Source organism: Micropterus salmoides, unplaced genomic scaffold (genome assembly GCF_014851395.1).
Source record: "Micropterus salmoides isolate LMB-PRFRI ecotype aquatic unplaced genomic scaffold, ASM1485139v1 Ms_hic_scaffold_16, whole genome shotgun sequence".
NCBI classification, from domain to species: Eukaryota; Metazoa; Chordata; class Actinopteri; order Centrarchiformes; family Centrarchidae; genus Micropterus; species Micropterus salmoides.
The window spans coordinates 33,377,592-33,404,388 of NW_024040707.1; the positions used below are offsets into that span (position 1 = coordinate 33,377,592).

At 42.2% G+C, this 26,797-nt stretch overlaps 3 protein-coding genes across 10 annotated transcripts; 2 read left to right on the forward strand and 1 right to left on the reverse strand.

Moving 5' to 3' along the window:
- The first annotated feature begins 1,707 nt into the window (after window positions 1-1,707).
- LOC119904984 (rho-related GTP-binding protein RhoA-C) lies at window positions 1,708-11,513 on the forward strand. 2 transcript variants are annotated; one of them, XM_038721639.1, is made up of 5 exons: window positions 1,708-1,798; window positions 4,174-4,329; window positions 6,898-7,018; window positions 7,111-7,241; window positions 9,536-11,513. In XM_038721639.1, exons 2-5 carry the CDS (start codon window positions 4,174-4,176, stop codon window positions 9,707-9,709), a joined length of 582 nt encoding a protein of 193 aa, XP_038577567.1. In that variant the 5' UTR covers window positions 1,708-1,798; the 3' UTR covers window positions 9,710-11,513. The 2 variants fall into 2 exon arrangements, with proteins under 2 accessions (XP_038577567.1, XP_038577568.1); XM_038721640.1 differs by having other exon boundaries at window positions 1,727-1,819.
- A 99-nt stretch (window positions 11,514-11,612) lies between these two features.
- On the reverse strand, window positions 11,613-15,377 carry tpk2 (thiamin pyrophosphokinase 2). 5 transcript variants are annotated; one of them, XM_038721628.1, is made up of 8 exons: window positions 14,792-15,377; window positions 14,477-14,718; window positions 14,165-14,228; window positions 13,741-14,071; window positions 13,009-13,141; window positions 12,832-12,928; window positions 12,709-12,762; window positions 11,613-11,933 (listed from the first exon to the last, which is right to left on the reverse strand). In XM_038721628.1, the coding sequence occupies exons 1-7, from the start codon at window positions 14,859-14,861 to the stop codon at window positions 12,716-12,718; spliced, it is 984 nt and encodes a 327-aa protein (XP_038577556.1). In that variant the 5' UTR covers window positions 14,862-15,377; the 3' UTR covers window positions 11,613-11,933; window positions 12,709-12,715. The 5 variants fall into 5 exon arrangements, with proteins under 5 accessions (XP_038577556.1, XP_038577558.1, XP_038577557.1 ...); XM_038721630.1 differs by having other exon boundaries at window positions 11,613-12,762; window positions 13,741-13,859; window positions 13,941-14,071; window positions 14,165-14,225; window positions 14,792-15,371; XM_038721629.1 differs by having other exon boundaries at window positions 11,613-12,762; window positions 13,741-13,859; window positions 13,941-14,071; window positions 14,792-15,368.
- Window positions 15,378-19,599: 4,222 nt separating this feature from the next.
- Window positions 19,600-24,528, forward strand: LOC119904979 (glucocorticoid modulatory element-binding protein 2-like). Of its 3 annotated transcripts, none has more exons than XM_038721634.1 (8): window positions 19,600-19,668; window positions 20,799-20,963; window positions 21,086-21,171; window positions 21,327-21,451; window positions 21,570-21,673; window positions 21,921-22,078; window positions 24,070-24,138; window positions 24,254-24,528. In XM_038721634.1, exons 2-8 carry the CDS (start codon window positions 20,821-20,823, stop codon window positions 24,511-24,513), a joined length of 945 nt encoding a protein of 314 aa, XP_038577562.1. In that variant the 5' UTR covers window positions 19,600-19,668; window positions 20,799-20,820; the 3' UTR covers window positions 24,514-24,528. The 3 variants fall into 3 exon arrangements, with proteins under 3 accessions (XP_038577562.1, XP_038577561.1, XP_038577563.1); XM_038721633.1 differs by lacking the exon at window positions 19,600-19,668 and adding an exon at window positions 19,675-19,955; XM_038721635.1 differs by lacking the exon at window positions 19,600-19,668 and adding an exon at window positions 20,211-20,230.
- The last annotated feature ends 2,269 nt before the right edge of the window (window positions 24,529-26,797 follow it).

A 26,797-nucleotide genomic window follows, 5' to 3' on the forward strand; every position in this document is an offset into this window, starting at 1 on the left:
TAATACCACTAACAGTTGGAATATTTAGTAGTGAGGAAATTTCACGAACAGACTTATTGCACAGATGGCAACCTATCACGGTACCATGCTTGAATTCACTGAGCTCCTGAGAGCGACCCATTCTTTCACAAATGTTTGTAGAAGCAGTCAGCATGCCTAAGTTCTTGATTTTATACACCTGTGGCCATGGAAATTATTGGAACACCTAAATTCAATGATTTGGAGGGGTGTCCTAATACTTTTGGCAAAATAGTGTATGTGTGTTAAAAGCAGCACAGTCAGGGAGCAAATGTTTTTGGTCTTTGCACAGGCCCGATAGCACCAAACATGGCCTCCTCCCTGTGAGGACGAGGCTCTGGAGCAGCGTCCTCCATGATAAAATAACCCCGATGGCTTTCTGAGGGTTTCTCAGCTTGGACTTGGAGATTACAGATGTTTTGGCAGAAAGCCTGTGTTACAAACATCTGTCATGGAGTTTCTGAAGACGTGTTTGAACACAGGCAGAGAGGCTCTAATGAAGAGATGCTGGTGCATCATGGGAGGTGTAGGATCCAGTTTATTTAAGCATGACTTTAAAAGTTGAATATCTCAGCCTCTGCTGCTTCTAGTTTGAGCGTTGTTTTTAAAATCTGTCTCTTGCAAGTCTTCAAACTTTATGGAAATGTAATACCAAATTGTAGTATTTAAATGTGGTATGTAATAGGGTGACGCTAAAGTAAACCCCTTTACACTTCACATCTCTTCACAACCATTAGGCCTGCATTAGCGCTGGGCGATATATGGCCAAAAATGTTATCATGATAACAAATGTCATATCATTATTTCTTTCAGGTTTAAAGGCTGATTTTTGCTCCTGAGTGAAAGTTGAAGAAACCAGATGGTTAATATGGTTTTAAACTTTTTTTTATGGTCAGAACACTTGATGCCAACCAGTGGATCACTTCACAAAACTGAGACATAACATTCAGAACTATTATGATACAAACAAATATGCACGAGTAAAATTAATCAAAATCTTTTTCAGTCCCTTTTCCTCAACAAAAATAAATATCTTAATAGAGAAATTAAGTGCTGATTTGTTTGTGATTCAAATTAATTAAATCAAACATTTATTAATATTTTGTTATTGAGGAACATTGTAGCCTAATTTTCATTATTGTTTTATTGCTGAGCCCTAGCTTATATATATATTATTTCTTTCTTATTCTACAATTGGTTTGAAATTAACGGAGCATATTGCAGTTCTTTGACTATAATGACTATAATGAATATGTACCTGCTGTTAGAGAGCACCACTTAATATACTTAAAATCTTTAATAATCTTAATCTTTTATAAATCACATTTATTTGAATTTTAAGTGTATTCTTTAGGAACAGAGTCAGCAACACACATGCCTTTAATATAGTATGTTCACCGAGAATATAAAATAAGGAAGAAGACGTAAAGGTATTTAACCCATAGATGCCATTCGTGCTATTAGCTCTTACTAGTATCTATTGTTGTTCCGCAAATGAAAGTCGCTTTGGATTAAGGCGTCTGCCAGATGAGTAAATGTAAAGGGTTGTTTTCTAACAGGAACAAGGACACCTCCCTGTGAGGCTGCACCCAGGGCCAACAGCGCTCACGTCTTCTGTCTGGTAGAACAGGCGATATGTACGATATCGGTTGGCTAACAGACCCGTAACTCAGGATTTCGCCGTGTCCCATTGGCTGAAAGTATATCGTGTAGGCGGGCGCAAGCGTCGTGGTTTTGTCGGAGGCGGGGCTGTTAGGTCCGACAGGAAAACTAAAGAAAGGCGAGTATCTTTGATAAAACGGTAAAGTTACGTTTAAATAATAACTCAGAATATATCTCTGTTTATTTGCTTCGTGTGTCGGCGTAGCTGCTAGAATCAAACGATGAATTTCGGTCTCAAAATGTTAAATGTTCCGGCTTGACAAGAGGCCGAAAAACTAAGCAAAGTTAGCAAGCTAACAGTTAGCCTCCTTAGATGAAATGGAAACTGCTGCTAGCTGGAAGTTAGCTGCTACTCCGAATAAAAGAGTATTAATATAAACTGAGGGAACATTAGGACGGCAGGTTATCTGTAAGGTGAAGGGATTCAGCAGAGGTTCGGTTGACAGATACAACAACCGTTTACATCAGGGGTAAACAGCAGGGAGGAAGTGAAGTTATAATGCAACGTAAACTTACCAAATGCTAAAAATGTTAGCTAAGGAGCTCAAACGCCCCGGTACTGTTCTTTATCACTAAAACCACCGTTAACACAGTTTATACAGCTCACAAAGGTGGTGTTTCTATAACAGGTAATCTGAATGTGAATTAGTAGCAGGTCCTCCCACTAAACATTTATATTTGGATTTTATTTAGGTACAAAATTGAAGCTTCAGGTGAGATTATTAGTTTTTATCAGCGTTTTAAGATACAAAGGATATTTTTATCCAAGATATCACGTTTATTTACATTTATAAGGAATAACGTGTGTGCTAGTTATCACGTTATACTGTGATTTATTGTCATGTGTTTTGTTTATTAGATTTAGTGTAAGCAGCAGTCTAACCTGGACAGGGGAAAGCCTCTCCCTGTCTTTGCTGTTTTTGTGTTGTTTATAGTGAGACCTGCTCTGGGGAAGGTTTGGACATGTTTGTTATGTGGATGTTTTTTGTGCCACAATGCAATATGCAATATTGTTATTATTATTTGTTAAAGGCCAAATGTGTGTCTAAATATCATTTCAAATTAAATATATCCGTGCTGCAGAGACGTCCTGGCCTTTACATCATATTCTACAGACTTAAGACAACAAATTTGTTAGGTACAGAACCCGTTTGGCAATTGCAATATCAGTCAAAATAATCGCAATTAGATATTTATTTGAAATCGATCAGCTTTTGGTCTACAGTGAAATAATTTGACAAATATCTTATGGATGGCCATGAAGCGTGCTCACACCCTCACTTTTTCTAAGAGGGTGAATGAATTTGGTGACTTCCTCTAGTGACACAAGTAGGTCACGTTTACCTCTTGTGTAAAGTGCAACATGCACCAGCTGGGTAGTTGGAGGTCATCAGAAACACTATTGATGGCGAAAGCATCATATACGTGAGACAGAAGAAGTAGTGGAGGTACAGTCGCCCGGGCTTTACTTTGAGTTTCACGCTGTGTTCAAACCAACAACCATACTGCGTGGAATATCGCAGCCCCGTCACTCGTGTCAGCTGGGACCTCCAAGAAGTCCAGGAGGTGGTTTAAGCTGGCTCAAATTTGCCGTCAGTCAGCAAACCATTGGTTCATGTACATGTAAGCGAACATGCCTGGTAGACTATTAAATTAATCGCAAGCCATTTTGATAATCAATTAATCGGTTTGAGTCAGAGAAATTCTCTGATTGAAGCTTCTTAAATGTGAATATGTTCTATTTTTTCCTCTTTTATGACATTAAACTGAACATCTTTGGGATGTGGACAAAACGAGATGTTTCAGGACGTCATTAGGAAACACTGATTAACATGTTTTTCTGACATTTTACAGACCAAACAACTAATTGATTAATCAAAAAAATAATCAACAGATTAGTTGACTATGAAAATAATAGGTAGTTGCAGCCCTAGTTGGTAGATTACTGCTGTAACATGAACAGTGTAATATGTCTGATAAACCTACAAACACATGGATCCATAACTCAGACTGGCGTTCCTGGATCCTGTCTCATCACCTTGCTGGTCATGTTAGCGACACGGCCTGACCAGCGCAGCCCCGTATGCTGTGTTCCCGATGCAGGGCAGTGGATGGTCTGAAAACCTGGTTAGACCACCTGAGAAGACAGGATGTTAGCAGCAGTGCTGCTGTTACCAAAGAGCAGAGCTGGGAACTTGTACTTTACATTAATTGGTTGCCCAACTTTTCTAAAAATAAACTGTGACGAAACATTGCAGCCGTACTAAGCAAGATTTTAGGAGCATCATGTGATTAGTGAGCATGTGTTCACAGTGCCGTTGGTTCGCTGCAAAATATGTCTTCACTGAACGCACCCCAGCACTTCCTGTTGAGCCTGTTCAGACTTTGTGGGTCAATAGTTTGTTTCTCATGATGAAAACTGTCCTAAAAAAATTTAAATGTTTGAACCTGCTGCAAACATCCCTGATCCTTACTCTGTTGTCTTTCTTTCAGATGGCTGCAATCAGAAAGAAACTGGTGATAGTTGGTGATGGAGCCTGTGGAAAGACCTGCCTCCTCATAGTATTCAGCAAGGATCAGTTCCCCGAGGTTTATGTGCCCACAGTGTTTGAAAACTATGTGGCAGACATCGAGGTGGATGGTAAACAGGTAAGCTGTTTGTTACAGTGAGAAATATCAATCTGAGGCTCTGAACCATAGAGTTTCAGAGCCTCAGACTGATGTAGATGTCAGGGAGTAAAAAAGGCGACTCGGTCTCTAAGTGACTCCCTCGCCCCATCTCCACCTGTGATCTGTACCTGGATACGTTACCTGTGGAGTGACACCTGAACATGTAACCATCAGAAAGAAAGAGGAGAAATGTATTTTTCAAACTGTTCCTTTAGTACAACATGATCCTCACCTTCCATATGAACACCTGCTGGTCACTGACGAGTGTTTACATCGTCTCTGGTCAGCTTTTGTTGTATTTTCTTTTTGTGGAACCTAAACACTGTTTTTTAATGCTGATTTATTCTTGAAATAAATTAAAAGGAAAAACTCAAACGGCCATTGAGGCTCCTCTGGAGCAAATCTTACGCAGGGAAAAATTTGTCTATTATCCAGGAAAGATTTATGAGGTTTATTTCCATTTTAGAAACAGCCTCTCTTGCTCTGGTAAAACAACTACAATAAACCTTCCCTGTTTGATTTTGAGGTTGTTTTTACTTTATTTTTTAGTTTGTGAAATTACACAAGTAATAAGCCATGAACCTGTCCCGGTGCCCGCCTCTGCTTTACCTGACAACAATGTCCTTCCCCAAGCTGCCCAGGAACCTTTAAAACAAAAGTATTAATAAGCACTAGGGATGTCACAACTAGATCAATACGTGAAAAAAAAAAAGACATAGTGATGGACCATTAGTCCGGAAATATGTTTTTAAAACGTTATGTGTTGATAAAAGATGACACAGACTGAGCAGTAAGGGCGACAGTCCACTATTACGAGCTATAAACAGTGTAACCTTTAGCGTTAAGCCGTTATAAACACACAAACAGTTGGCCAGGTGACGCAGCAGACAAAACAAAAAACATACTTCAGGAGAAGGATTTAACAGGGAGAACACTTTGGATATGCTGTTAATATAACATGAGCTGAAACCCACTCAGTCTGTCTGAGGTGCTTCGCTAATTTAAAAAGTGTTTCCTCCTTTTAGATTGAAAAGTTTGATGGTTGCACACTGTTTCGTAGAAATTTATTACTCTCTTTCTTTTCCATGAGTCGAGGCGGAGCTGTAACTGCAGCTGCCCTCTTTCACGTGCTGAACCCACAAACCCCAAAAAACGAGTACAGTCATGTTTACAGGTTCACATAAAATCCATAATAAGCTCTCAAAGTAACTAAATAATATTTAACTACTACTTCAAAGCAAAACAGGAACAGAATATATCACAGAACAGTGAGAAGCTTCAACACTGCTGCTTAGTTTCAGATAATCATAGTTCTTTGTATAGTTTTGATACATCCTAATCATTCACACTAACGTTTCTCGTGCAGGGTCCCATCCGCATCCACAGATGTAGCCCACACACATCTGCATGATCTGTGAGCTTCTTAATGCTGATCGGGGATGTCTGTTGTGACTTGCCCCCCTCTCATAATGTTAGAATCGACCTCTCTCTGCTGCCTCTGAGCTGAATAAAGATCTACTGATTAGGGCTGCAACTAATGACTAACTAGCATCAACATCAATCATAACAGCCAGGCTTTATCAGCCAAAATCATAAGCTCACAGTCTGATTTATTGCCAAGTAAGGTTTAACTTTAAAACTTTAAAATTTTTAACAAAGATTTTTGCTTTGAAACTATATAAAATAAAAGTACATTAAAAGTAAGTACTATAACCAAAATGATACACTAAGAATGTAATGTCTGTTTAGAATAATAAAGCAACAGCCCCCTTTTGTAGTACTTCTGTACTTTATTTTTCCAAAGTGCTTATAAGTTTTATAAGTGGAGAATGTTCTGTAGGCTACATCACAAGCCAGATGTTTTTTGATTTACTTTAAAATGCTAAACCATTACTCAGATTGTCAAGACAGAATAACAGAGGTACGAACATAGAAACTATCTTACAGTTGCAGCCTTTCCTTTGTCGTTGCTGCTGCAGTGGTTTGTGTAACTGGGACCAGGGCGCTCTGTGGGCGTGACTGGCACCAGCCATCTGCCACTGTGCTAACCTCGCTGGTGCTTGTGGAGCTTCTCAACACCGAAAATGTTGAGCACATTTTGGATTCGCCATCAACTCATTCATAAAACTGCCAATCTTCAAGTTCTACACAGTTGATTTCTCAACTCAAAACCTCTCAAAAGTGCATTTAGTGATGGAATAGCGTACAATACTTGTAAAAACAAAAACTGTTCTGCTGTTAGCCTCTTTCTCTGTTACTCCGTTACTTCTCGTATCAGTGCTTCTTCTTCATGAGTAGTCTTACAGTCAAGCAGTCATGGCAGACAGTGGAAGTGATACTGCCCCCAGCATTCCTTTTAGTGCATTGCAGTTAGAAATGAACAACCAGAAATGTTCTTAATAAGAAGATTGCTATCTCTCCCTTAAATGGCATCTTTGTAACGATCCATCAACAATGAAATTTCACGGTGTTGAATTTTTATGATCGACTACAATCGACTAATTGTTGCAGCCCTAGTACTGATCTGTTCATGTGGTCCTGCTGTAGGTGGAACTGGCTCTGTGGGACACAGCGGGTCAGGAGGACTACGACCGGCTGAGGCCTCTCTCCTACCCAGACACCGACGTCATCCTCATGTGCTTCTCCATCGACAGCCCTGACAGTCTGGGTGAGCTTTGCCCTCTGCTGCTGTTGTTGTTTTTGACAAACCCTCTGTTTGCGTCTGCCGTGTTCAATGTGTCATCCTTACTCCCGATACAGAGAATATTCCAGAGAAGTGGACTCCCGAGGTCAAGCACTTCTGTCCCAACGTGCCGATCATTCTGGTGGGAAACAAGAAGGACCTGAGGAACGATGAGCACACACGCAGAGAGCTGGCCAAGATGAAGCAGGTGGGTGGAGCTCAGTCAGCTGGCAAACCCCACCACGCTAAACACATGTTCATTATCAGTTTATCAATTTAGAAATTAAATATGTAAATAAAATGTGTGTGCTCAGTTACGTTTCTGCAGGTTTGAACTAGTTTAATTTAAGACTTTTTAAGACCTATTCCATGTCCATACAAGGATATGATGGAAAATTGGAGTGCCACAATTACTTGCAAAGTAAAGTCATTTATTGCGTGATGTGACACGTCTTTCCACACCTGAAGGTTTAATGAATCAGGGAACACGGTTAGAAACGGCTCACATGAGCAGTTGCTTTTATATGACTGATGTTTAGCTACCATGTTCTCATCTGTGACACCACGATGCTGGAAGAAGCTCCTCCTCTGATAACACTTCTAACCTCTAACCTCTAACATGCACTTCCTGTGCTGTTCTTCTTCTGTCTCCTTACAATTCTCTTTTCTTGATTGCTCTATTCTTTAACTCTTACTGTCCGGAGGTCGCTCAGCGGTGGTGCTCCTGATTTGAATATAGGGCTGCAACTAACGTCTATTTTGATAGTCGAGTGTTCTATCGATTGTTGAAACGGAATCGCAAAATAACACAATGCCTCTTTAGCTGTCAGCTTTTAAACTAAACTTGAGGTTGTTTTAGGAATGTGTGCTAATTAACAGTCAAGGCAAACTAATGAATACTGCTTTCAAAAATAAATCTTTTAATGAACGTTTCTGCTGCAGCAACCGAAAGTTCCACTGAAATCCAGTCCTTTCATGGACTAAACAGGTATATAGAGTAAGAAATAACTGTGTGCGCAGCGCTGTGCGAGCCGAGCACTGATCTGAGCAGCTGGTCTGCTGGCTAGTGATGGAACACCTTACGCACTGGTACTGCAACACACAGGGACAAACTGACACTATATTCATACAAAGACAGGAATAACATCATGCATTACATTTACCGGATTTACCAGAGTCCAATAATAACGATTTTGTAGTAGACAGCGTTTCACAAAGTTTATATAGATTTCCCTAACTCAACAAGTCACAAAACTGTGATTTTTCTTTTAAGGGAGTCTGGGGCGGATTAGCCGCTACCTCATGCATAGACAGGAGAACTCTTTAGAAGGTAACTAACACATTGTCCAGTGTTCTCTAATCTTGCACCCTCGGCAGCAACCTATGACAGCAACATGTTCTCCAGCTGAAAACGTCGCCATGAGCGATGCATCGTTTATGATTGTAAAGTTGGGGAACTTCTGGAAAGTGAACAGGATCGTTGTGTGTAATAATTATTTGCTAGGTTACTCTCAATGCCATTAACAATTCCATTGACCAAGGAAAAAATGTATAGAAAATGTTATAGCTCATAACGTGAAGTAACATGGCTTGTAAATTTAAGATAGCTAGCTAGAAAACTAGTTTACTGAGATGAGTCTTCACCATCCAGTGAGCCGATGTTATGTGCCTCCTCTTTAGATGCTCCGGCATAACTGACGTGGCTTTGCTGCAAATCACAAGCTTTTTGCCTGAGTGAAGAGTCAAATGCTCCCACACTTTAGAGGTTTTAGCTTGTCATGGTGTTAATACCACCGCTGATGTTGTGGTGTTTTAGTAACTTTACTGTTCACATCACTTCACTCCATTTACTGTCGCAACGGCCTGATGACATCATGAAACAATTATTAAATTTGTTGCCAACTACGCTGATTATTTGTTGCTCCCCTATTTGAATATACACCAATAGTGGGTGATGGCAGGTTTTTGATGCAGGCTCTTTACGGCAGCTTTATGAGACTAGTGTCTTTATCTGTTAAACCCAAAGTTCCTAAATTGAGCGTTGCAGAAGGTGCAGCGTCATATTCAAATTCAGCCTCAACCAAGCACTAAATGTTACCGAGCCAGATCTCGTTGAATTTACCCACATTAGATAAAGTTGACATGAACTTATTACTCATACACAGCACATTGCAATATGCTGGGTGTGTGCAGATAAGTTCTGACTGTGCTGCACAGTTTGTATTAGTGGTTATTGGTTCCATGTTGGTTTAGTTTTGTAGTTGGTACAGCGTGATCAATACGGACGTTTTCCCAAAAACACATTTAAAAGCCAGATTGAAGTTAAACTTTATAAAAGTAGTGTTAACTTCATAATCCAATCAATTTTAACGACATGTCAAAATCAGATTTAAGATATTTTATGGCCTTAAATTCAGATTTTATTCATTGTGTTGTTCAATAAAAGGATGCTCACATCCTGAAAGTTTGATTTTCCTTTGTGATTCTGGTTTATCCAAACAGGAACCAGTGAGGTCCGACGAGGCCAGGGACATGGCTAACCGGATCAATGCCTTCGGTTACTTAGAGTGCTCAGCCAAGACGAAGGACGGTGTTCGTGAGGTGTTTGAGATGGCCACCAGGGCGGCGCTGCAGGCCAAGAGACGAGGCAAGAAGGGCGGCTGCCTTCTGCTATAGAGCGTCTGGTCACACAGGATCGGGAGGGAAGGGGGAAACAAACCAGGCCAAGAAAACCAGCCCTCCTCTGTGTTGGGGCGTTATGGAAGAAAAGTCAAACCAGGCCAAAGGGGGGGTGGGGGGGGGGTACTTTTAAGTCCTTTCAACTGAAAATACTGCAATCTGTAGGATTCATTAGACGTGAAGAGAAGGGAAGTGTGGGAGGGTATGTACTAAAGGTAGGTCTCCATGGCTGAGGCCAGCTACAGAGAGAGACCGGGGGGGTCAGAACACCTGCCTGACTAAAAGCCAACTCATACTTCTGTGTCCAGTCTATGCCGCTGCCACGCCATTGTGAGCATTTCTTGTGCGTTGGTGTCTGCGTCGCTCTGCAGTTACACCGCAAAAACGCTAGCGGGTGTTGGGGTTGCTGTGTTCTAGGAACTTCCTGTTTAGCCCTCCGCTAACTTAAACAGGGGTAAAATGATTTAATTCTGTGGCTCTTCTGGACTTTCCACATCAGATCAAATTCTGAAAGCGTAATGTTGTTGTGCTCAAAAAAATGTGTACAGCGTTTTACAGTCGTTTCTTTCACAGCGACAGTCTGTAGCACAGAGCACCACCTGGGTGACGCTACCAAGCCAACCAATCACACCAGTTCCTGCGGTCTGCTTTGCTGCAGCGTGTCGTTACGTTTTTGTGAAGGTGCGCACTGGGCTCCGGCGTAGATTGGACACAAGTATAAACTGGCCTTAAGCATCGAAGACTTACATGGCTTGCAGCGTGACCGTGCTTTTCTTTCTGTCGTTCTGTACGTTTTTCTGTCTCCTAGCCCGCCCTAACTTTCTGTTCCATGGACCTGTAGTATCTGATTCACTCATTTAAAAAGCTGAGACTTATTGAGAATTATTGGCATTGACGGTAATGAGACCAACAAATCTGTTTTACACAAGCTTGTTGATGAAAAACTGTCTGTAACCAGTAAACACACTGTAACCAGTCGGGTATTAAAGGGTTAATGAAATTGTAATCTCCTGGAGACAGTTACTGTAAATTAGTACGTTGACTCCACAGAGGACCAGACATACATATATATAAATATATATATATATATATAATTGGAACAGGCCTTTATTTCTAATCTTCTGTTGATGCAGACTTCCTCCATGTTCACCTCTCGTCTCGATAAATTCAGGATCACGCACATTCCTACGGCACCGTTTCCATCATTGCTGTTCAGCTACCATCACTTAAACGCAGCCTTCCAGCTGGTCAAATTACGAGCTTCCTTGTCACCAGCAGGCTTTTAATTTGAAACATTTGCAGGAAGGGTTGAGTTTCAGCCTCTGTAGCTAAGTAATAAAGTAGCTGTACTGATGGAATAAGTGCTGTGGAAATTTGTACATTATACTGAATTTAAGCATGTGAGACATTATAATAGAGCCCCCCCCCCCCGTGTAAACACACTTTCATTATTTAAATAGCAGCTTTTATTTTGACATGTACAGAGGAGCTGTGTGCCGGGCGTTGTCGATGATGTCTACAGCTCCTCTTTTTCCACTTCGTATTCTGCCGTATATTATTTTAACTATGTGATATTCTACTGGCTTACATTGTATTATTTGCACACAGTTTTAAACAAAAAGGTCAGTGTGGTAAATACACTTTGATGAAATATGTCAAATTTTGAAATGCAAGCGACTCCTAAAGGATTGGTTATTTGTAAGAGGAATATTCTTTTGTATGCAGACGTCTCCTCGCATTCCTCCAGTCGTCTTTTTTAATGTCTTCTAATGGAAATAAATTGGAACTGGTAGTGACCAAACTCTGCTCCCACGCCTCGTCTCTGCACACACTTATTATAAATCATGCCTCTCAGGTCATTTCAGACTTGTGCAGTGCTGCCAAACTGATACCAGATCTGTCAGGTGAAATATTCTCACTTTATTGAACGGTGCAGCCAGAATCAAATGACTCGCTTCATCACAGAGCTGACAGGTGAAGTGCTCTGTACAAATAAACCAAAGGAAACAACTGTGCTGCCGAATGTAAAGTTTGAAAGATGGACTATTTAAATCAGTAGTTACCTTGAAACAGGTTTAATAATTTCACGTACAGTAAATGGAGGTTGGCAAAATATAAAATTTAATCATTTCAAAATAAGATTAGAAGAAGTGAATGACCTGCAGAGATGTTGTGTCTGCACTCAGCCTCCTGGTTTCTGAATGTCTCTCATTGGAGTCACCTGCAGGATTAACACTATTAATACTTAATTATGTTAATAATTATTCATTTGCATATTTAGTGAGTTATTCCTGAAGAACTTCTTTTATGCATCAGCTGCGATAGTTTTAATGCTACCAACATGCTCAATATCCTAACTGTTTAATTTTCTGTAGATGACTTTTCTTATAGATGACTTTTAAATAACTTTTTTTGAGTAAATTTTAAAAACAACAACCAGGGCAGGGATTTCTGGTTTTGCACACTGGTAGAAGGCAAAGCAGGAAAATAAAGCCCACTGCGACTTGAATATCTAAAAACATTTGCTACATCTTGATTGGGGTTTGTCTAAAGGACAAAGAAAGAAGTCAGCTGGGCTCCTCCTGCCAGCAGCACCACGGTGGATGACAACATGCTAACAGACACCTCAAACCTGGACTTCATACCGAACGAGCTGAGGGAGTTCAGGAAAAATGAAATCAACTACACAAACAGGAGAACCTGGGCGGGTGAGGAGAGGATCGACACCTGAAAAGCTGTGGAGGAAGCTGATGGGATCAGAAGAGGAGGCGGCTTCCTCTGCAAAGCAACTGTTGAGGGAACACCTGGAGCTCCCTGCTTCTTCTGAGCAGCTTCTTGACAGCACTGGACAGTTTAACAGTCTGAGGTCTATCTCTAACAGGACCACACTGTTCAAGCCCCCCCCCCCCAGCTCTGGTTCAGCCTCCAGGTGCCAGGCTCACTTCTCTCAAAGCAAAATCTGAGCGCACAATGGTGATCGGCGGCCTTGTCCTCACCTCGACTCTATAACGTCTGATGGAGTGCGGCCACAAAGTCCTGATAGCGCGGCTCTGAAATGAAAAGCACATGGTCAGCTGATCGCATCATTCATGATTTCAGCATGTTGCAGAGTTACAAACCTGTGTCTGGCTCAATAAACGAGTGTCTGATGAGGAAGTCCAGGACCACCATGGCACAGTTGGGTTTGAAGTCTTCAGTAGCGATCAGGTCTTTCACCTGAAAGCAGGACGGAGCATCACAGAACACGCCTCTCATATCTCCTGATATCTTTTAGGGTCACTGCTCAGCATACGAACCTCCTCTATGGGCAGCAGGTAGAAGTCATGCACCTCCCCGTCCCCAACTTTGGGCTTGAAGTCCAGAGGAAGTTCCAAATCAAAGACAAACTGACTCTCTGCAAACACCCCCTCTTCGTCCTCGTAAGTGTAGCTGGGGAAAAAGTCGTTCTTTATGGAAGTCTTTCACTTTGTTTCATATAAAAGTTCCTGCAGGATCAGAGGGATGCTGCACATGGAGGTGGTCCCCCCAGAGGACTTGAATCCTCACATAGACCAAAGCTGTGATGCATTCCCACCCAGTCCCAGTGCGTCCTGAAGAAACTCTGATTTACCTTACCTTTAGACTATTTAAGGGCAAGGCTGTTTTTTTTTAAATCCCATTAAATGCCCTAAAACCATCCACCTCAAGAGAGCGATCACACCAGTGCGCCCAAGAATATCACTGAACTGAAACGGTTTTGTAAGGAGGAATAGTCCAGAATTCCTCTTGGCTGTTGTTCAGGTCTGATCTACTGCCCACATTTAAGACCAATTCATGCAGAAATCCAGGAAATTCAGCAGTGGATGAATCCACATGTGGTGCTGTAGTGAGTGTTTGGGGCAGCAGGACGGTGTTTGTGGGACTGAGTCAGAATAAATTAGTGTTCATGAGGCTCACTGACGGTTTACTGGTTTTATAGTAACAGAAGGAGAGGAGACGTCACGGTGTGAGACACTCAGGACTAAGGGAGTAAACTCCCAGACACTCACCTTACTGTGGTGACAGGATGAGCCCTCTCTGCAATGGCTGCTGGGATACATGCTTCCTCCTGACATTCTTTGATCAGAGTGTGTTTGATGCCGACACCAGCAGCCAGACCGCCGGCCGCCTGCAGACACACATCAGCCTCATTGACCTGTGGAAGGTAACTCACACCTGTCCTCACTGTGTGTGTAGACGCTGGACTCACCACGTTGTCCAGCAGTCCCGGGTACGTCTGCTTAGTGTTGGAGCGCCGAGCCAGCCACATGCTGACCTCCCCGCCTTCACCAACTGTGTAACCGTTGAGATGGACTCCGTACCGCTTCACCCCGAAGAGACCTGCAGGCAGCGCCATGGTCAGCTCAAACAGCTCCAATAAAACACACACACACACACACACACACATTATTTATTTATCAGATGAACACTGACTTGTAGCTGCTCTCTCCATCCACATCACAGGCGGGTCAGAGAACTTCTGCATCACGCTGTACTGCTGGAGGAGAGAAAGACGGCAATACGTTACAGGTGGGGTCGTTTTAGGTGTCAGGTCACTTTACAGTCCAGACCAGTGTCAGTAGGTACGGAAACACAGAGGCACTGATTGGACCAAAAGACAGATCAGCATCAAGACCCCAAAAAGCCCAGGTGCAAACCTCAGTTGGTGGCTATAATACATAATCTAATAACTGATGCGGTCTCTCCTCAGGTCCTGATATAATGTCCTACAGCTGTGTGTCTCACCTCATCCCTCCATCCTCTGAGGCAGGTGAGGAAGTCCTCTTGTCTCAGGGTCTGCAGGACCGCGTCCACAGCCTCAGACCTCCTCCCGTAGGTGTCCAGACCTGGACACAGCGCCACAGCGCCACCGCGCGGCGGGCTGAATACGTCCGGGTACCGGGTCAGCAGCGGGGCCACATGAGGAGGAATCCAACCCACCTGAGCTCCGTCCACCTCAAACCTGAGGCAGTGCGCGCGGCAGGAACCTGCGGAGACAAGGCGGAAGTGGTTTGACAGCGCAGACTGCGGGTTCCACCTGAACAGCGTCACTAAACTCACCTGGCAGGTAAAAGTTGTTCATCCTGCGGAGGAGCTGCAGCACCTTCTCTGACCAGCCGGAGTTCGCCATTTAAACTCCCCGAGAGACTTAACTGTGTTTCCACCGGTTTTTACTGTGAGTTCACTTTTTCACACTGACACCATCACAGCCGCCCGCACTGCGCATGTCGGCTTCTGCTTCTTCTTCTGCTGCGTTCCATTTACCTCGGAGGTCGGAGCTGGGAATGACGTCACACCTGAGTTGACGGCGTTCAAGTCGGAAAACCTCGCTCGGCCTGTGAGCTGTTTGTTTCCAGCTAGCCAGGTTAGCTATTGATTAAGAAAACGCATTATGCGGTATTTACTCACACTAAACACTGTAGCAACACGACCACAGACAGCTGTTGGACAGCACTTTGTGTACGAACATTTATGAGTCACAAGTACACAGAAGTGCTAATAAACAGTATAAGTACAGCTTTGACTAACTGTTGATACCCCGACAGCCATCTCGGATCTGGAAGTGCGGTTCAATGAAGGGGCGTTCCCATTGAAATTATGACCTTTACACTCGGAAATTCCGACTTCCGATGTCAACTGGAACGCACCCTTCTTCTTCTTCTTCTTCTTCTTCTTCTTCTGCTTCTGCTGCTGCTGCTGCTGCTGCTGCTGCCTCCTGGCTGAGCAAACTGCGACTGATCTAAATATGTATCAGTATTTTTAAAACTATCATCTGTGTGCGCAGGTGGGACATGTCCCCACCACTTTCTGAAAAATAGCAACAAGAAATGTAAGAAGACAAATGAAAGGTTTATTTGCACACTACGAAAACATGCACTGCTGTTTAAATATAGAAGAAACAAATGTGCAAATGTGCAAAACAAGTATAAACAAAATCCCATTTCCACCATAAACTTGTGCAAAAAAATATCACCATAATGCAGGAAATTAAGTGTTGTGGGGGAGCCACTCACTCATATATTTTAGAATTGAATATTTCTTCAAAATAGTGTCAACTATCTTCTCATCTTGTTCCTGTGCACCCAATATTGTGCATCATCTCGTGAACTAAAAATGAATCGTAACCCCCTAGATCTGAGCCCTTTTGTCCCCACCGCAAAGGGTGGCCCTTGCCAATGTGTGTAGTATATTATATGTTAACTCTGAATCTAATAATAATAATACACTACTAATACTGTTATGTAGTTAAATCCTATACCAGTTTATATATTTTTTAATTTAACCTTTATTATACCAGGAGAATTGAGATCTCTCTTTTTAAAGGGAGACCTGGCAGAGAAGGGCAGCAAAGGAGCTCCATGTTGAGTTTTTCCTAACTTAACCAACCCTGTGACTTTAAATGCCGCACCCTGCTGGACTGTATTTGGTAAATACTGACTGCCGAGTTAAGCAGGCTGCAGAGGTATCTGGGTAATAAGCACAGGCCATGCATATAGTATATTCTATTTGACACATTTCTGTTGTTGATTAGTCCACATGTTGTATCCGGGATCTTAGAGGTAACACGTTCCCCCAGTGTAGCTGCACAAAACCCTGCAATGATTGAAATTATTGATCTAGAAATATATCTCGCCAAAGCCTTTTTGTGATGAGGTAATAAAAACACTTTGGTGTGTGAAAACAGATTTTACCAGAAAGAGAAGGATTAATAACACACAGCTTAAAATGTATGGACAAAATATGGAATGAGTGAAAGAGTTCAAGTATGTAGGATTGTGGTTTGATGAGAAATGTGTATGGAGGAATCATGTTAAACAGGTTGAAACAAAATGTAAAAAGGTACTGAATCTCATGAGGTCAGTTTCTGGTTACCAATGGGGAGCAGATAAACAATCACTACTAGATATTTATAGGGCCTTAATACGATTGTCTGTTGATTATGGATGTATGTTATATGGAGCAGCAGCCAAGAGTATTTTAGGAAAACTAGACAGAATATAGTTCAGAGCTCTAAGACTCAGCATAGGTGCAGTGAAAACAACCCCTACTAATGCACTGCTGGTAGAAGCTGATGAATTGCCATTATATTTGAGACGATTTGAGTTTGAGTTAAGTCTCACATTAAGCAAATTTCAAGGACCGCCTTTTTTCACCTGCGTAATATTACGAAAATCAGGAACATCCTGTCTGAAAATGATGCAGAAAAACTAGTCCATGCATTTGTTACTTCTAGGCTGGATTACTGCAATTCCTTATTATCAGGCTGCTCGAAAAAGTCCGTTAAGACTCTTCAGCTGATCCAGAATGCTGCAGCACGTGTTCTGACAGGAACCAGGAAAAGAGATCACATTTCTCCTGTTTTAGCTTCTTTGCATTGGCTTCCAGTAAAATCCAGAATAGAATTTAAAATCATTCTTCTTGGGGTTACTTGTGGTTCCTAGAGTCTCCAAAAGTAGACTAGGAGCCAGAGCGTTCAGCTATCAAGCTCCTCTACTGTGGAACCAGGTTCCAGTTTGGGTTCAGGAGGCAGACACCATCTCCACATTTAAGAGTAGGCTTAAGACTTTCCTCTTTGATAAAGCTTATAGTTAGGGCTGGCTCAGGTAGTCCTGAACCATCCCTTAGTTATGCTGCTATAGGCCTAGACTGCCGGGGGATTTCCCATGATGCACTGAGCTCCTCTCTCCTCTACTTTCTCTCCCTCTGTATGCAACCTCATCCCATTATTGCATGTTACTAACACAACTTCTCCCCTTTCTGGTAGTCTTGTGCTTTCTCGTCCCTCTCCTCTCTCCTCCCATCACTTCCTGCAGGTGTTTCTGGCTCTGGAGCTGTGGAGTCTGGATCTGTGGTTGCGGGTCACCTGCTGCTCGACACCCTCTGCTGCAACGACTATTGTTACTAGTCCTATTGTTATTATTGTTATTATAATCATTAACATTACGATGGTTACCATTAACACTACTATAAATATCTGTACCATTTTTCATTTAGTCTATAGCAACATTACCTTCACTGTCTGTACCTCTGTGTGTATACTGTGTTGGCTGCCTCCCTCCCCTCTCTCTCTTCTTACATCCCTCTCTTTTTCTCTCTATTCCTCTCCTGCTCTCTCTCTCGCTCTCTCTCTCTCTCTCTCTCCTTCACCCCAACCGGTGGAGGCAGATGGGCGCCCACCCTGAGCCATGGTTCTGCTCGAGGTTTCTACCTCTTAAAGGAAGTTGCCTCTGTCGCCTAGTGCTTGCTCTTGGTGGGAACTGTTGGGCTTCTGTAAATAGCATCATAGAGTACGGTCTAGACCTGCTCTTTTATGAAAAGCGCTGTGAGATAACTGTTGTTGTGATTTGGCGCTATATAAATAAAATTGAATTGAATTGAATTGAATTGAGTTGTCTTTAGCATATTGGGTCAAGTTAAAAGGATCTGGAGAGGAACAACCTGCTACAAAGGTTCTGTGTGACTGTTGGGAATATACACAACAACTGAAAGGTAAAGGATTTGGCTGGAATATTAATGCAGTAGCAGAAGAATACGGATTAAATACTGTATGGGGTAATGTTCCTCTGTGGATATTTCCTGTGCCCAATGTGGACTTGAAGCTTCTAGAGAAGAAGAAAGAAGGGAGTGAAAGTAATGTGGATAATATTGGATATTTGGCTCAAGATTATGTGAAAAGGAATTATTATAATTATATGCTATTATTTACTAATGGATCAAAAGATCCAGGGACTGAACATGTAGGATCAGGAGCATACACACCTGAGTTTGATGTAGTTATTTGTAAAAGAATTAATGATAAATTATCTGTATATACAGCAGAAATGGTTGCTATTGTTTTAGGGTTACAGTGGATAGAAGAGGTGAGGCCTGAGAGATTTGACATTTGTTCAGACTCCACTGCAGCCCTGTATAGTTTCCAATTTCAAAAAGACAGTAAGAGATGATCTATTGATTGAAATATGTACAATAATGCTGAGAATACAAAGAGCTGGAGTTGATGTGCAATTTGTCTGGGTCCCTGCTCATGTTGGTGTTGATGGGAATGAGAAAGCAGATGAGATTGCAAAGACAGCGTTGAAATTAAAAGATGATGAAATAATGCAAGTTCCCTTTGGAAAAGGAGAGTCCAACTATTACAGCATACAGAAATCAATTAAGGTGAAGGGTTTCAAAGGGAAATGTAGAAGAGATGAAGTGGTTTTTATTGGTTATTGGTTCTTAAGATTAAGGTTTGGACATACTGGGTTAAAATCAACGCTTCATTTAATGGCAAAATGTGTGTCTGATAAATGTGAGGTTTGTAATGTTCCTGAAAATGTCGAGCATGTCATCATGAAGTGTAATAAATATTATTATTAATTCTGAGAGAAACATCTTACGTGACAAGATATATGAATTAGGATGGGGATGGAATTTAGAAGGGATTTTAGGGATGAGTGAGGAAACAAGGGAGTGCTGCAAAGCTCTCTTTAATTTTCTCAAATATACAGGATTAGATCATAACATATAGCCTTTTTTTGTTTGTTTGATTGATTTAATTTTGTTTTGTTTTGTTGAGTTTTGTTTTCTATTTATTTATTTACCTTTTGGTTCACTGAACCTGTAACCTGAAGTACTAAACCTTGATATTACACACTCCAGTACAGTAGGTGGCGGTATGCACCTGAACAAGTTGGTTGCGACCTGCCATAAAACCCAGAGAAGAAGAAGAAGAAGAAGAAGAAGAAGAAGAAGAAGAAGAAGAGGAAGAGGAGGAAGAAGAAGAGGAGGAAGAGGAAGAGGAAGAGGAAGAGGAAGAGGAAGAGGAAGAGGAAGAGTGAGCATGTGCAGGTTTGTGTGCTGGCTGTTCTTGCACACCAGGGGGCGACGTGTAGCGACAGTGTTGGTGTACGATGCGCAGATAAACACAGAGAAGAAGGAAAGACAGTAAAGTATATGTATGCATCCCTGAGAAAATTATATTTATATATGTTCACCAATAATCTCATAAATCTGTAATAGTCGGGCGGCTGTTTGGAATATAAAGAGCCAGCTGGCAGCTCAATGGATCCGTTAACTGCACTCTGCTTTTAACGTTAGCTAGCTTGGAACAAGCTGGCTGGTCTAATTAAAGCTAGCTAGCTAGCATCCCGTCGAGCTAAAATCCACTTGCCTTCATTTTTCTACAAGACGAAGCAACATTAACCAACTAACAACTGTTTATTTCATTTTATTTAGACCAAAGGTAAGATTCAGTATCTGAAATGCCTTATATGCTTACGTTATGCGTCAGCCTGATCAGTCACAGCTAAGAGGGCACACCAAACTGCGTTCAAAAATCTAACAAGTTTAAATTAACTGTTCATTTATTGGCAACCTATTTGAAGGCAGCATGATTTAAAATATTCACAAGCAGCGTCTGCTCTCCTGTAGCTGTGCGGCATACAGGCAGTACACAGAATACTTTCACTTTGCCTTCACAGGACTGTTGTTGTCTGCGTTAGAGCTAGCGCCCAGCAGGTAACGATAACACTGTTTGAGTTCTATAATGCTTAAAGTTTCTCTCGTTAGCTTGTTCTGATGCAGTGTAGTACTGTGCAGTACTGTGTAACTACTTTAAAAACCATCTCATTACTAAAAGTGGTTATTGCCAGTTATTTAACTCTGAACAGCACATTTACGCCGATGGCTTAGAGCAGACTTAATTTACAAATAAGCTTTTGCATTTAACTGATCACACACATTTATTTATGTATTTCTTTGATTTTATAGTCCTGTCTGCTACCTGTTTACACTTTTAATACCTGTGTTTTGTGCATGCTGCTGTATTTATTCATTACTCTGCTTAAGTGCTGGTGTATGTAAACACAGCTTATGTCTGTAAGGTGCTATACAAATAAAGATTATATTATTATTATTTCAAATGTGTTGCCCATTGACCTATCCACTGTATTAATAAAGTGTAACATTAATTAATATATTCATTATTATTAATATATTAAACTTATTCTTGTAATTATTCCACGTTTTCTCCCCAATATTAGGCCTATATATAAATAATATTAATAACAGCGATGTTCCCTCTCAGTGTGACGCTCCATCTGCGCTCCATGGCTTCATCAGAGGTCAGCATGCAGGAAATGGGTGAGGTGGTCATCGTTACCATTCCAGAGTCTGTGGGCGAGGACCTTCCATCTGTGGTGGAGGACGATAAGGCAGTGCTGGTGACCGCAGAGCTGACTCCTCAGCCGGGGTAACGTGTGCACACAGCCTGCGGGTCAGCTGCAGAGACACACTGAACTGAAACTGAGTGTTTGAGCTCAGTTTGCTAAATTGAAACTTAAACACTGTGCGGTTCTTCATGTGGTTTTGCAGGGAGGACGTCCTCACAATGGTGCCAGAGGAAGCAGAAGCTGGAGCCAGCAGAGCAGATTCACTGTCAAAGGAAGAGACTGTCATTGGTAATGTGACCTGCAGGTTACATTTCATATCCAGAAAGAACTGTCCTATCTTTGTGTTAATCATTTTTATAATGTTGTAAATCGTCTTCAGTTTGTTCGCTCAGATAAAAGAACTGGATGCGTGTCTGAGGGAGCTTCTGTCTGTGTCTCTGCAGTGAAGTTAACTGAGGAGGTGGATGTGGAAGCTGACGTCTTCTATCCGATCACCTGTGGAGACGCCAAAGCCACGCTAGTGTGGAAGAAGTTTGTCTGCCCTGGGATCAACGTGAAGTGCGTCCAGGTATGTTAGAAACAGCAGAGGCTGTGTGACAGCAGACGTCTGAACACATTATTTAAAGCCATGTAGAGGAAATGGATCAGCAGCGGCTGTTGACGGCTTTTCTTTCCCCTCTGATCAGTTCAATGAGCAGCTGATCAGCCCGAAGGAGTTTGTGTGTTTAGCAGGGAAATCCACTCTGAAGGACTGGAAGAGAGCTATCCGCCTCAACGGCACCATGCTCAGGTCTGAGTCTCACTTGGTTTGATGTTACTGGATACCAAAAACATGTTTATTTTATTGCACGTTTGATGGAAATCAAACATCTTCAGTTCTTTTTATCTATTAGCTCTTGATCATTTTGCAGAAATATTGCAGGAGTTTGACAGAAGGCCTCAGGATGGCGCTGTTCCATCACACACGGCGGACAGTAAAGCCCGGTACATCCTGACGTTGTGTCTTCTTAAGTCTTTCATCTTATTTCATTTCACAGGAAGATCATGGACTCCGGTGAACTGGACTTCTACCAGCACATAAAGGTGTGCTCCAACACCTGCCGCAGCACTAAGATAGACCTGGTGGGAACCAAAGTGTCCATCGGCGGTGACCCGTCTGCCGAACTGCTTCCTGCCACCCCCTCATCTGCTGATCGTGAGTCCCACAGCCATCAACTGATCTCTGATTCAGACACAAAATGATTTAAAACGAACGAGTTGAACTAATGATGAGTAGGGCTGAACGATTTTGGAAAATAATCCAATTGCAATTTTTTTTTTACCAATATTACGATTGCGATTTAATATGTGATTCATTTTTAAGCTCTTTACCTCCTTATTATATAATCTTAGATATTAGATAGATTATTACATAGATTAAACATACACTGTTCTTTCTTGTGGGTCAGGCCTATGTTATGATGAAATTAGGTGATGCAAGAATTGCATGAATTATTATTATGAGCAATGGTGTAAGTGGTGAAAGTATCAAATTATAATAATATGAGAAAGATAATTTGAGAGTCCTGTCTTGGCATTAAATAATATGATAGAATATCATCAGGTCAGACCACAAGAAAAACTAGGTTCACAACAGTGGATTATACATTAAGCGCTCAATACTAAACCCACAGTTCAACCAGCAATTAATGAGTCGATCTCAAAAACCTCAAAAAATACTCAGTTTGAGGTTCAATTGAAAAGTTGGCCAACGAAAATAAAACCAAGTGATGCCTCTCGTGTTTAATAGACAAGCTTGGTAATTCTCCGACAATGCTGGAGCAAAAAGAAAAAAACTCAACAGAAACTCAAAGACAGGCGAAGCTGGGACATCTGACACTAAAACATGTGAAATGATTTAACTTTGCGATCAAAGCTGTGTTTGAGAGATTTTACGACACCACTTGTAGTTTAACCACCTTCAGCATCATATTTAATAATAATAATAAAAAATTGATTTTATATAGCACTTTATCTTTCTTACTCTAATCACTTCAACAATGATCAGTGTGTGGAAACCGTGTGAGCTCGATGTAGAACAAAATAACATCATCAGCAACGCAGGAATGCAGGAGACTGAGACTTATGTCCATGAATCTGTTGCCCCAGTGCATGCTGGGAGGCTGCCCAGCACACCAACCCCATGAAAGTTTAATAAGCCAATCATATGAATGGTTGGCTTATTGGCATGGTTTCAACTTATTTTAACTAAGTGATAACTTCATCCAGGATTAAACTGTGTTCAAAGAACCCAGTTAGCTGGATTAGGGATGGTATCGTTTCACTTCGAGCGATTCTGGTTCTGTACTGTACTAGAGGGGCGTCTCTGGGGACTCATCTCTAAGGAAAATATCTATTGAATCATTTGTAGACATCATTGGTTTCCCTTCAGTATAAAAGGTGAACATCCGCTCACCTGTGTTTTGTACCTGAGACGTTGCTACTGTTAGCATTAGCTGTATCTGGGGCGTCATTGGTGCTGGGAGAGCGCGACACATTGAACACGGTGCGTTCCTTCAGATTCACACCATGTTGAAGTAAATGCTTCATCATGTTGGAGCTGCTTCCTCCCTCGCACCAAACCTCCTTACTGCAGCTGTTGCATTTTGCTGTGTCGTTCTCTTTTTTAGTGAAGCTAAGCCAAACTTTGGAGTGTTTGCTGCAGTTCAGTCAGGAGCTGAAATATGTAGAAAAATAGGAACTGAGAAGCAGAATCCAAACGCACGGGTCCTAACGAATCAATGGGTCTTGGAAACTTGGTACCGGTTCCTGATACCCAGCCCTCAGCTGGATGGGAACAAAGAGGATCATTCTAGCCTGATAACATTTTAGGCGGCTGTGTCCCCCTGGCTGCATGTCGAAGTGTCCCTGGGCAAGATACTGAACCCGAATTGCCCCCTGTTCTGTTTGAGCACTTAGGCTCAGTGAATGAATGTGAGTGAATGCAGATGTAGTGTAAAGCGTTTTGAGTGGTCGAAAAGACTAGAAAGGTGCTATACAAGTACGGAGCATTTACATTAGTCTGAATTAGTTAAACCACTTTTGAAGAACAGGGCTAGACGTGATCAGTGATGAGGACATGACGTGCATCGTGACCCAGACTGAGCACTGAAACAGCTCCGGTGTTGTTTTCTGTCTGTGTTGCAGTGAACGGAGCAGCGGTCTCGTTTCCAGAGGTGATGGAGGAAACGTCAGAGTGGGTCACAGCCATCGGAGGTGATCAGCACCCTGCACACACACTCAGTCAGCACCATGTAACTGTGTGAACCAATTGGGTGGAGTGTTGTAGTCTTTATTGTGTGTGTGTGTGTGTGTGTGTGTGTGTGTCCAGAGGACTCTGTGGCGTTCTGGCGTGGGGTGAAGGAGGCGGGCCTCCTGGAGGAGGTGGTGGAGGACTTCCAGATAGAGCTGCAGGAGGTGATGAAGGGGCTGCAGGAGAGGGCGTGTGACCCGCCACTACAGGTCAAAGGTCAGAACCATACACACACAGCCAGCTTCATCTGGTACCTGCAGCACCACACACTCTGCTTTTATACTAAACTTTCAAAGTGGCGGTTCCGTGGACTTGGGATCTCACAGAATCTCACGTGACCAGACGTGACAGAAACACAAAAAAATACAAGAAGAGAATCAAATTGTGGATGAACTCAAGGCTGGATGAACAGAGGGAATCAGCAGTGTAAAAATTCACCTTACACCAAAACAGCAAGGGAAAAGTACAATACGCAAAATACAAGGTAACGGGCGGATCTGATACCTGCTGAGGTGATTACAGCCAGTGGCCTGCTTACTTTAGTTAAACAAATCCTAAATAACCCCAATAAACACTCAATGTAAACAGTGAAGTTACTAAAACAATACAACATCAGCGCTGCAGTAACACCTTACAACCTAAAACATCCAGAGTGTGGAAGCATTTCTCTCAGCCGAAAAGGTTGTTAACTGCAGCGTCTGCAAAGCTGAGCTTTCCTGGAAACACCGGAGCATCTGAAGAGGAGGCGCGTAACGTTGTTGCTCTGTGGACGATGAAGGCTCGTCTCGGTAAGCTAGTTAGCGAGCTAGCTTCCCATTAAAGCCGTGTTACTTCACGTTATGAGCTGTAACGGTTTCTATACAGTTTTCTTTGGACAGATTTCTTTGGACAGTTTGATTGATTTTTAATGGCGCTGAGAGTAGCACATAATTATGATACACAACGGCCGCGTTCACATTCCAGATGTGCCCTCACTTTACAATCATAAACGATGCATCGCTCATGGCGACGTTCCCAGCTGGAGAATGTGTTGCTGCCGAGTGCGCAAGATTAGACAACACCGGACAATTTCATACTTTCTAAAGAAGAGAAAACAGTTCTTCTATCTATGCGTGAGGCGGTGGGTAATCTGCCCCAAACTCCCTTAAATCAGTCATAGTTTTATGAGTTGTTGAGTTAGGGGAAAATATATAAATGCTGGGAAACGCTGTCTACTATAAAATTGTTATAATAATTATTGACCCCCCCTGTAAATTCAGCAAATGTGATGCATGACGTTATTCCTTTCTTTGTATATGGTGTCAGTTTGTCCCGGTGTGTTGCAGTACTGGCGTGTAAACTGCTCCATCACTAAACAACAGATCCGCTGCTCAGATCAGGACTTGATTTCAGTTGAACTTTCTGTTGATGCAGCAGAAACATTCATTAAAAGATTCATTTTTGAAAGCAGTATTTATTTTATTGTCGTAACTTGTAATTAGCACATGCCTAAAACAACCTCAAGTTTAATTTAAAAGCTGATAGCTAAATGAGACGTATTGTGTAATTTTGCAATTCATAATCCGAATAGTCGATTATTCGTTTCAATAATCGATAGATTAATGCACTATGAAAATTGTTGTTAGTTGCAGCCCTACTGGAGGCTCGGCCGCATTTCGACGCATCAAATAAACATTGCAAACATTATCACCGTTTCCCACACACATTTATCCTTCAAAACCCCGATGTCCCAGCAGATCAAATGTTCATTCAAATAACTGAAATTGTGCGGATTCAAATAGATCTTCTCCTCAGTAGAAAAAAAAACAAAAAAAGATACCAGGTGAAGCCTGGCGAGACGCCGCAGTCAATAATATTCCACAGTTAACTTACGCAACCTGCCACAGTCTGTTTAGCCGATGGGATGATGCAGTAGTCCAGAAAAGTAAACATAAAACATAAAATCCACCAAAAAGTGTTATTTTCTTTGTAGAGTTCGTCTGGCAAGCCTGTAACACTGAACCCACTAAACTCCTACCGCTTCACCTGTTGCACTCCAGAGTTTCCCCCTCAACGTCACTTCCCACTCCCTATCCGGTGTCAAAACAATAATGAGAAGAAAAAAAACCAACACACAGAAAGCATGTTCACCATCACATTAAAAGCTGTACATGAAGGCAGAATAGCCGACTATTACAACCCCCCTCCATCCCAAAGCCAATGCAGCAGGGGGACACATCAGTAGTCTCATGCACGGCCGTAATGATCGCCAACCGGAACTCAGGCAGCCACCGATCCCAGTCCTGATGGTGTTCCCCTACAAAGGAGACGATTATGGTCTTCAGGGTTAGGTAATGATGCCAGTATTCCACTGCCCACACTACAGCCAAGCACTCCTTTTCTGTGGTGGAATACCTCAGATCAACACCATGGAGAGCTCTTGAAGCAAACACAATGGCTCTGTCTTCACCATTGATTGTCTGCATCAGGACAGCCCCCAAACGCACATCACTGGAGTCACAATGCACCTGAAAGCCAGCGTGGGGCTTTGGCTGAGCAAGCACTGGTGGGGACTGCAGTAACCCTTTAAGGTGTTCACTGGGTAGTAGGATTAAGAGAGTTTAGCTCTGAGGGTTTTCTGTA

Bases quoted from the DNA above. Each gene is read 5' to 3' on its own strand.
- LOC119904984 (XM_038721639.1), top strand. From the start codon at position 4,174: ATGGCTGCAATCAGAAAGAAACTGGTGATAGTTGGTGATGGAGCCTGT. The intron at 4,330-6,897 runs GTAAGCTGTTTG...GTCCTGCTGTAG, and splicing joins TCGAGGTGGATGGTAAACAG to GTGGAACTGGCTCTGTGGGA. The intron at 7,242-9,535 runs GTGGGTGGAGCT...TTATCCAAACAG, and splicing joins AGCTGGCCAAGATGAAGCAG to GAACCAGTGAGGTCCGACGA.
- tpk2 (XM_038721628.1), bottom strand. From the start codon at position 14,861: ATGGCGAACTCCGGCTGGTCAGAGAAGGTGCTGCAGCTCCTCCGCAGG. The intron at 14,229-14,476 runs GTGAGACACACA...TCTCTCCTCCAG, and splicing joins TCAGAGGATGGAGGGATGAG to CAGTACAGCGTGATGCAGAA. The intron at 14,072-14,164 runs GTCAGTGTTCAT...CGCTGCCTGCAG, and splicing joins GATGGAGAGAGCAGCTACAA to GTCTCTTCGGGGTGAAGCGG.
- LOC119904979 (XM_038721634.1), top strand. From the start codon at position 20,821: ATGGCTTCATCAGAGGTCAGCATGCAGGAAATGGGTGAGGTGGTCATC. The intron at 21,172-21,326 runs GTAATGTGACCT...GTGTCTCTGCAG, and splicing joins AAAGGAAGAGACTGTCATTG to TGAAGTTAACTGAGGAGGTG. The intron at 21,674-21,920 runs GTCTGAGTCTCA...TTCATTTCACAG, and splicing joins CTCAACGGCACCATGCTCAG to GAAGATCATGGACTCCGGTG.